Here is a 10,312-nt window from a genome sequence, read left to right as displayed (position 1 = left end):
GCAATGGAGAAGTAACTGCTGTAACTGCCAGACCTGGAGAGGGAATCTTAAAAATACAAGCCAGTAACAACGAAAAGAGCTGGGGGTCCTCTGAGGCACTTTAGTGACACATGTATACCTCACCTGACCACAGTAATGCTGCTGAAAACCAAAATTATTGTACCTTTTTAGTTTCATTGGAGACAGTAACTCGGTTTATGCACAACACCATGGAAAGTACAAAGTTCACACAGTCACTGAGTATCCTCAGTTAGAAGGGACCCAAATGGATCATCAATCCAGCTCCTGGCTCTGCACAGACACCCCAGCAACCCCACCCTGTGCACCCCTGGCAGCTCTGGCAGCCTCGGGGCCGTGCCCATTCCCTGGGGAGCCTGGGCAGTGCCCGGCACCCTCTGGGGAAGAACCTTTCGCCCGGGGCGGGAGCTGCAGCCCCGGGGAGCTCTGCCCTCAGCTCCTCTGCTGCAGCTGGACCAGCCCAGTGCCCTCAGCCGCTCCTCGGGCGGCCCCTCCAGACCCTTCCCCAGCCCCGGCTCCCTCCTTTGGACACTCTGGAGCAGCTTTGGATCTCTCTGATGTTGTGGCACCCAAAGTGCCCCAGCACTGGAGGTGAGGCTGCCCCAGCCCAGAGCAGAGCGGGACAATCCCTCCCTGGCCCAGCCTGATGTCCCCAGGACAGGGATGTCCCTCCTGGCTCCAGGGCACTGCTGACTCACATCCAACTGGCCATGGACCAGCACCCCCAAGCCCCTTTCCAGGGGCTGCTCTCCAGCCCATTTGTGTTAAAAAACAGGAGTAATGTGGGCAAAGGCAACCAAAGGAGCCAAGCCAGGGCCCCACCCCGTGGTTGGGGCAGCTGAAAGGGGAGTTCAGAGGAGAGAGCTGAAATCTGTGCCATGCACCACAAGAACTTGGTCCCTCCTGCTCCAAAGCCTCCCCTTTCCTTGGCCAGCTTCATTTTTAAGAAATGCTTTTTGGAAAGTGCCTGTGGAATAGAGATCTCAAAGGCTGGCTGAAAAAATTTCAAGGCATATAATGCTGACCAGATTCTCCCCACACATGCACATAGAATTTCTCCAGCATCATAATTAGAGCAGTACTAAACAAACCCATTTCCCTCAGAAATTATACCCTGCAACTTTCATAAACAATCATCTCCCAATGCAGGCAGGGACTTAGGGCAAGAACTGACTTTTTCCCCTTTTCAAACTGTTCCAAGGCTTTAAAATTTCAGTTCCAGTCCTAAAACCTGAACTTTTTCAGAAATCAGAAGAACACAGAGTGTTTATCTGATGGCCTGGCACCACATTTTCCTCAAGTCTTCAGAAAAACCACATTTTAATTCTCATCTTAATTAGGTGGACCCAAGTCTCCATGGAAACAAGCTGAGGGCACTCACCATGTGCCTCAAAGATAAGGGGAACATTTATGAAATGAAGTCTTCTCAACTCATCACCAGAAATAGATACCTGTGCTAATCCTGAGGGGACAACACAATAGTTGGCCGAGCTTCACAAATAATATGGAAAAATTCCAGGGACTTGGGACTCTGGAATCAGCAGGATTAAACTTCCCAGCCTGGCACTGTGCCTGTGGAACAGCCGACCCCACACAGGACACCCCGCTCCAGCCAGGGGCTCTCCACAAACAAGCTCTCAAACCAAGTCCAGTTTTCTAGGATAACCCCCCCCAAATCCAAATCCAAAAAGATTTTCCCTTTAAAAAAGCTCCTAAAGAACCCTGGCAGTTCAACATGTGACTTGGAGACGTTTGGAGGAACTGGACCACCTCTTGTGAAACTAAATCTAATTAAATATTTGGCTTCACAGTGGAGGTGGGGAGTAACCATCTCTTTCCAAGAATTTGGTTTCAGATCTCTGAATGTCCTCTTATTTTCAAATCCAGTGACTTCAGAAGTGACATTATGTTCCTAAAATGTGTTTGGCATGAAATAAACACACACTGGCACCACAACATTTCTGGAGAGGCAAGGGAAGCTCCCTCTGCCAAATCCCTGCCTGTGTTACCTTCAGCTACCACCACTCTGTGGTTGCATGAACTTTTGACCCACAAGCAGAGCCCAAGGGAAAGAATTCAAATTTGCTGTTTATCATTCCTCATTTTTCCTTCCAATTGTTAATTCAGGTTTGGGATTATTTTTCAAATTCTGACAGTCGGAGAGCACATTCTGCTTTGAGTTTATCTCTGCCCACAACCCAATTTAGCACCAGCTGCAGTAAATTCCTAACTCTCACCCTTGGAAACAATCTAGCAGAATTTGGTTAATCTTTGTGGTAAAATACCAACTGACAAGATTTTTGTGCTACATCAAATATATTTTACTGTATTAAAAAAAATGAAATCCTTTGGATTTGTTTTTAACAACAGGTATATAATTCTATAAATGCTAATATGGCTCCCTGAACTCTGACCTCTGAAAGAAACAGGAAGATCTTATTAAAGATCCAGGCAAATATTTGAAGAAACAATATTTTGGTATTCAGAGACAAAATATTCTTCATCACAGCTAAGATGAAAGTCTTATTTAAGAGCTTCTGCACATTGCTGTGAAACATGGGAGAATGGGGAAAGTACAAAACTGTAGAGAGCAACTTCAGGCTTCAAAACAGGAAGAGGAGGAAAAAGTTAATCTTAAAGCTAAGTTTGGTTGTTATTGGTACTCACTCTCTACATTTTAAACAGTGTTAAAAGCTTCTTTTGACCGCCCTTTAGGGAACCAATTTGTGAAAAGTACTTTAAAGGGTGATTTATTTGAAAAATTCTAATAGACTTTTGGAAGTGGAAGAATTATTGGGCCCTTGACTATTAGCACAAACACCAACCCCTCTGCAAACAGCAATATTTCAGAGGACTTGGAGGGAATATGTAAGCAGGGAAACACCTGCTGTGGCACAATCCCCCTGTCCTGCTCTCCTGCCTTCCCTCCAGCCCAGCAGCTCCGAGGAACCGGGAGCAGGAAATGCGCTGCCCGCGCCCACGGAGCACTGGTGACTCTGGAATTAACAACTGCTTTTCAAACACACATTTCTCCACTCTGGAAAGAGACGCATTTCTTTCCTGGATTTGGGCAAAGAGAAGCTCCCCTTCCCCCTGCCGCAGGGAAGTGCAGAGGCAGGAGCCCAGAGCCAACAGGTGCTGGCTGATCCCGGGTTTCCTGCCCTTCCCAAGTGCGCATGGGCCGTGGATGGTGGGAAGGTCATGCCACCACCCTCAATTCTACCCCAAGGGACTGACAGCCACTGAGGGCTCAAGCTGCTGTTCATGGTCTGTAGCCAAGCATGGAAGGGAAGGTAGAGAACTACAGGGGATTTTCCCTCACAGCCCTGATTCTGCTTCCCTGCTCCACCTGAGCCTGAGCCACCCCGGAGCTCCCGGCATGGCCAGGAATATTTAACAGCCTTAAGGACACAGGCATGAGATAGAAAGCACAGGAAGCACAGGCAGCAGCAGCTGGATTGCCAGGCAGCCTGGAATGGGCAGAAACCATGGCAACAGCTCCCAGTTTACCGTGTGCTCATTCCCAGGCTCATACCTCAGGGTGGTTTTTAATGCCTGAGGTTGGGCTCCAGCTCCACCCCACAAGCCCTGACTGCACACCCTACAGCCCCACAAGCAGCCACCTGAGCCTCACTGAATGGAAAATAAACAGCCACGAGCTAAAACTCAGAGAAACTTAAGGTTCAAAGGAGGCTTGAAAGTCTGGGTCTCTTGACTTGCAAGCACCAATGTGTTCCGTATCCATTTTGAATGGATGAGCTCTTGCTATCAGGCTGCACAGTGCAAATTTGTCTCTTAATTTGAGGTTTAATGAATTTATTGTTAATGTAATGAAATTTAGGATTTCTTTTTAAGAAACATGCTCATTACTACATTTTTAATGACCTACTCTTTTCCCACTCTCAGCTATTCAAAGACTGATAATTTTTTTATATTTATTATTGATATTGGGGATGAGAGAAGCACAAGGGCTTCGGTTTTTTCCTACTTGTTTCATCCTAGCAAGAAGTATTCAATTCAGAAGCTCTGTTTCTGTGCACTGGAAAGCAAATCTACAGCAAGTAAAGAATCAAAGCATTAAAGAGCAGATTGGGATAATTCAAAAGGCCTTAGAAAGTCCTCAGAACACCTTCAATGAGTCCTTCCATCTTTAGTGACAACAATGTCTACACAAATGTTCCACTTACGCAAATGAGATTCAGAAAAGTAACACTGAAAGTGTGAGTTACAGTAACACCAAACTGTTCTAGTGTTCTATGCAAAGGTTTTCATGCTGCTTTTTGCCCATTTTCTTTACAGAACTAGACCAGAACTGTGCAGAAAGCAAGAAAATATCACCCTAAAAGCTCTTAATCCTACAGGCTTCTTATCACCACAGTATCACTCTCCTTCCCTACAGGGAAAATACATCTTCCCTCAAACAACAAAGCAGATCATTCAGCTCACAGGTGAATATCAAGTTTGGTCATATTTTGCCTAGGGTGCATTTCATGCTCAGTTCTTTATCTTTAAATGTCTATAAATGATGTAGCAAGCTTTATTAAAAGGTATTTGGAAAGTACATTATGGCTGCCAGCAGAACCATTTTACAGCTGGGTTCAGAGTTCAGGATAATTTTGTTTCCTGAGTGCCATGCAACACAAATTGCCATTAGCCATTCTGCAGTGATTCCATTAGTTCACATCTGTCTTCAACATCAGAACACATTTCCCCACTAATGAATTTCAGACCAGTAATTTCCCATCCTGAAATAAATCCATGACAGTCCGTGGTGTAACTTCAGAGCTTTGTGGTGGGTACAGCAAACACATAAAGACACATTTTCTCCTGCTGGCAGAACACTGGGATGATCCTGATTTATCAGAAATATTTCAAAACCACCAAGCAAGCTCAGCTCTGTAAACCTCAAAACAAGATAAGCAAAATTTTACATCTGAAGCTTCTTCACCAGTGATGCCCCTTGTGGGTTCATCATCATAGGACTGATTATTGTTCCCATCAAACCACTGGAGAGGAAAAACCCCATATGGGGACCAAAGCTGTATTTACAACAGTCAGTCACTGCTTTAGAAGTAGTAAGTCACATTTTAAATAATTGGTGTTTAAGGGATCAACCTCAGATCACCTTCCAAGTGAGTGTGGCCAATACATTGAACATTCAGCAATACATGGAATTATCTTGGAGTACTGTGTCCTAAACCTGCTATTGTACTAAAATCCAGAGTCTCAGAAGAGTTCCAAAACTCTTCAAATGCAAAAAGGATGGTGTTAACACCTAAACCACTGCACCTCCTGCGGCAGGGAGTTGCTGAGGGTGTTTTTTACATCATCCCAAGAGCAGCAGTGACACAGATTCACTGCTCCAACAATCACCACCTGTGGAATTCCAAAATCAGCACCATTATCTGTCCTGCAGATAGGACAGATCAGAACACCTACCTCTATATCCTGGATTATCTTTGGGTATAAGGACCTGTAAAATGAATTGGGGGGCCCATCTGTTGGTCTGTTTTTAAACAGGTACTGATCCCTAGAAAGAAGAAAAAACACAGTTTTCAGAGTACCACAAAGAATCCAAACTTCACAGGAATGCAAAGCCTGCCCAGAAAAAACCCTGAGCACATATTCTCAGAAACACTTGGAAGAATTTTTAGTATCACTATTACAAGCCTTGTGACTTTGCGATTTGACAAATATTTAAGCTGTCCAAGGTTAAAAAGATAACCGTGTTTTCCAGTTCTGATTCCCTGCTCCACAACTTCTCCAGGCAGCAGGGTGCCATCCCCTTGCTCTGTACGTGCCTTTGCTCAGGCACACCACTAGAGAGCACAGGGAAACAGGTTTCTGAAGCAGAACAGCCCTCCAGAATCTCGGGAAGGACAGGAAAACTCCACTGCCACAAAAAGCAACGGTTTCTCTTTGAGAGCCTTCTGCAGCCCAAGCTGCTACTTTACATTTTAAGGGGGGGAAAAAAAGAAAAAAAAGTTGAATTGGAAATATTTCACTTGAGAAAAAGCCCTGCAGATGTTTTTTGAGACTTGATGGAACTGTTAGTTCTCCCTGCAAACCTGAAATTCCAAATTTGCTCACACTCAAGCAAGAAAAAACGGTGACAGACATGGGAGCACAAAAGGGGACAAAGCCAGAGCAGAAAGGGGAGCTGACAGCTCTGGCCCCCAGTCCCAGCAGAGACCAGGAGCTCAGCAATACCCACTCACTATAAACTTGCTTTGGGCAGAGCTCATTCTGAGGGAATTTGTAAGGAGAGCAGTGTACAAGGTGAGTTCAGGTACTTACCAACCCCTCCTCTCTGAGAGCCCCTTCCAGAGCGGGTCTGTGCGTACCATTCTCTCAATGAGCTTTTTCCATAGCATTCCCTCCGAGATGACTCTCTGCCATTCCTTGCACACCAGCTCTGCTGCACACAGGGATCTGGCATCAAGATACGAAAGGATGTTTTCTGCTATGTGATCTAAGCCTTGCTCTACAAAGAAATGAAGGCAACCAGTCAGTCGGGGCACAGAGAACAACCAAACCAGCCCTGCGAGACATTGACAATCCAGAGTTTCAAGGCACTGCAGGAACATGAGAACACTGTCATTGGTAAAGGCACTGGTTACAGGTGAGTGCACACAGATACACCAAAATATCTCCGAGGTTTTGGGCCTTTCCTGCTCTGCTCTGGCTGTTGGACCTTCCTTCTGCCTTGGAAGGACAATCAGCACAACAGAGCAGCAAAAGCAGAGTGGGTAGGCCCAGGGAGGGGATTGTCCCCTGCACTCTGCTCTCCTGAGATCCCACCTGGAGCAGGGATCACAGCTCTGGTGCCTCCAACATAAGGACATGGAACTGTTGGAGCAAGTCCAGAGGAGGCCATGGAGTTGCTACAGGGACTGGAGCAGATCCCCTATGGAGCCAGGCTGGCAGAGCTGGGAATGTTCAGCCTGGAGAGGGGAAGGTTGTGTGGAGACCTCAGAGCCCCTTCCATCGTCTGAAGGGGCTACAAGAAAGTTCCTCTGCATCAGGAACTTCGAGTGCCAGGACAAGGGGGAATGGCTTCACTGCCAGAGGGCACAGTTAGACGGAATATTGGAGAGAAATTGTTCCCTGGGAGGGTGGGCAGGCCCTGGCACAGGGTGCCCAGAGCAGCTGGGGCTGCCCCTGGATCCCTGGCAGTGCCCAAGGCCAGGCTGGGCATTGGGGCTTGGAGCAGCCTGGGATGGTGGAAGGTGTCCCTGCCCATAGCAGGGGGGAGAAAGATGGGCTTTAAGGTTCCTTCCAACCCAAACCATTCTGTGTGGGTCTATAAAACCAAAATTCAACAGAATGTACAAGCAGGATAAAGTATTTTGCTACTTGTGGGCACAGAATCCTTTTCCTCCTGAGCACACAATCCCAAAAGATGGTTGTCTTCAAGCACTGCTTTACTAAGCAGCAGCAATAAAAGGTTAAAATAATGATTCTTTGACTCTTCCCTCACATGTAACAATAGAGAATTCAACTCGGCACAGACAGGACTCCACAGAAGTACAGACAGAGCAGGGAAAGTGTGAGCAGAGATTATGCAGACACTTTCCTGCAAGGACATCTTTCCTATTTAATCCTTTCCATAATCTGCACCTCCAGACCAGGTGCTCAGAGCCCATTATCAGGGGGCTGGGGACACACAGACATCCCCTATGAAGACCCCAGAAGCAGCTTGATAACCCCTGTGATCCTTTTAGATCACAGTAGGGTTGGATTTATGTCTGAAATGCACTCACCACCCCTGAAACATGTCAGGATTGGGGTGTGGCCCACTGATCCAGGACTCTGTGCTGCAGTATCTGATTTCCTAACTCAGTCAATACTTCTCCAAAGCACTGGGCACTCATTCAGGAGCTTGGAGGATAAGTAAGTACCACAACAAACCTGCTGAGCTGCCAGCACAGACCTCTCAGGACACAAAGCAGGTGGGACACTGCACAAGGTTAGCCCCTTGCCCAGACCTCGTCTCCTGCTCAGGGGGCCTGACTTAAAAATGGGATTGCTGTTGAGTAAAGGTCCATACACAGAAACCACTTAGATAATGAACTTGAACTGAATTTAAAATAGCAACCAAACTTTCCTTATTCACATTCCAACCACTGCATCATCAGTCCCATGAAAAGTCACTGCTAAGTCTGTTCCTGATTTCAAAGGACCTGCAATTTTGCTTTCCACAAAACTCCCCTGAATCTGAGATGCTGAATAACTTCATTTTCATGAGTAACATACACCCCTTGGCCAAGCATGAAAAAAATCTTTCAAACCAGGAGATGACGACCTTTTAAATTTTCCACTTTATCTCATGACAGCCCACTTTAGGCTTCAAATAGTCCTGACAAATCAAAGGAACTACTGTTATTTTTTTAAAGCATTAAGAAACTCTTCATACAGTCCTCCACTGCACACTGAATTTCACATGGCCTTCATAAAACTGAACAGCAGCAGAAAGCAGAAACCAATACATGTAAGTCTTACTCATTTCACTGCACTCAGCTCCCACACCCCAGAGCACTCGTGTGCTGTCACTGTGGGGCTGTGCCCACCATGCCCTCCTGGCACACACAGCCTGCCCACTGTGATCCAGGATCTCACTGAGCCTTAAGCATCAACTGGGAATTATTAGGCAAAAGCCCTTTCTTTATCAAGATGCCCAACTGTCACAATGCTGTGTAACACTGACCACAGTTAAAACCAGATTTTTAATGAGTCACAAACTCTTTTCTGACGTTACAATCTGCCAATCTCATCTTCTATGAACACACAGAGCGCCTCCAAAGTCCCACACTGAGAACACACAAATGTTTTGTTCTGCCATCGAATCTATTCTTAAGAGTTCCACTGCTAGCAGAAGTGCACAGATTTAAATTGCTACATTCAAAAGAGATGTCAAGTGAAATATTTACCCTAATTAACATAGCAAGAACAGGTCCAAAGCACAGATACAAAGGACAGGCCCACTAGATTTATGTCAGACAAAATGCAGGACTAAGTTTAAGACACATTACGGCCGGAAATAGCTGCATATCCCTATTTTACATTAAAAGACAGTGATTTGTTTCAGAAAGTTTCTGAACTAGGTACTAAAATCTATTCATTTTCTGAAGCAAAATGAATTTGACATCTACTGGTAGACTTTTCAAAGGAAAACATGACACCCATCTCTTTGGGTTCTTTTTGCAGTTTTACAGAAAATGGTGGAAAAGAGCTGTTGCTGATTAGAGAGACCAGCTGAAGGTTTGGTTGAATTTCAATAATAAATTTGAACAGTTAAAATTCACAGGAATTTCAAAGGTCCATGTATAAATATCACTTTGTATGAAAATAAAACCCAAATGTGAGATGTCAGCTCTCTAAATGTGATCAACATTAGATACAAAACAGTCACTTAGATCAGGAAACACACCACAGCTACCACTCTGTCACTGGAAACAAGGGAAGTCAGAGTCCATCAACTCTTCTTCCATTTTTCCTACATTCTCACAGGTGTAAAATTGGTCAGGACAGCAGCGAGCAAGAACTACTTCTGTTTAAAACAAAAGAATTTGATTTCTTTAAGACAAGTGAACTCATCTTTTAAAAAGGCATCATGGAACATCCTGAGCTGGAAGGGACCCACCAGGATCATCAATTCCAGCTCCTGGCCCTGCAGAGGATGACCCCAAAAATCCCTCCATGTGCCTGAGAGTGGTACTTCACTGCTAGCCTTTAATGTGATTGCAGCCCAACACGGGATTGATTTCAATCAGCTCAGATTAAGTTCCTGGATAAATTTAGACAGATGTTCTTTGCACGCCACAGCACCTTCAAGGAAGGCTGAATATGGGAACAATTCCCAGTATTTACATTGGAAAAAAGCACCAGAAGTTGTAAAGATGTATTTCGATATATACAAACGTGGTGTAAACGCCTGTCATCTTCTAAAGCTCCCAAAATTTTCTTAGGCAGAAATACATAACATGAAAGATCTGTACAACTCTGTATCAGCCCTGAGGTATAAAAGCAAATAAAATAAAATTATACTTGAAGATCAGACTTGTACATGAAGGGTCTGGAGAGTCAGTCCTAGGAGGAGCAGCTGAGGGAGCTGGGAAAGGGGCTCAGGCTGGAGCAAAGGAGGCTCAGGGGGGACCTTGTGGCTCTGCACAAGTCCCTGACAGGAGGGGGCAGCCGGGGGGGTCGGGCTCTGCTGGCAGGGAACAGGGACAGGAGGAGAGGGAACGGCCTCAGGCTGGGCCAGGGCAGGCTCAGGGTGGACAGCAGCAGGAAA

General features: G+C 45.6%; 1 protein-coding gene across 3 annotated transcripts in view; it reads right to left on the bottom strand.

Annotated features, from left to right (window-relative positions):
• The window catches only part of FBXW11 (F-box and WD repeat domain containing 11), a 59,105-nt gene that overhangs the window by 16,312 nt on the left and 32,481 nt on the right, over positions 1–10,312 (bottom strand). For all 3 annotated transcript variants that reach the window (XM_017738164.1, XM_017738163.1, XM_008636750.2), the window contains 2 exons: positions 6,316–6,502; positions 5,458–5,548 (listed from right to left, as the gene is read on the bottom strand). In XM_017738164.1, the coding sequence (XP_017593653.1) occupies positions 5,458–5,548; positions 6,316–6,502 (278 nt within the window). The remainder of the gene's footprint in view (positions 1–5,457; positions 5,549–6,315; positions 6,503–10,312) is intronic.

The sequence above is a fragment of the Corvus brachyrhynchos genome, unplaced genomic scaffold (assembly GCF_000691975.1).
Source record: "Corvus brachyrhynchos isolate BGI_N302 unplaced genomic scaffold, ASM69197v1 scaffold616, whole genome shotgun sequence".
NCBI classification, from domain to species: Eukaryota; Metazoa; Chordata; class Aves; order Passeriformes; family Corvidae; genus Corvus; species Corvus brachyrhynchos.
This window is presented reverse-complemented; position numbering and strand designations above follow the sequence as displayed.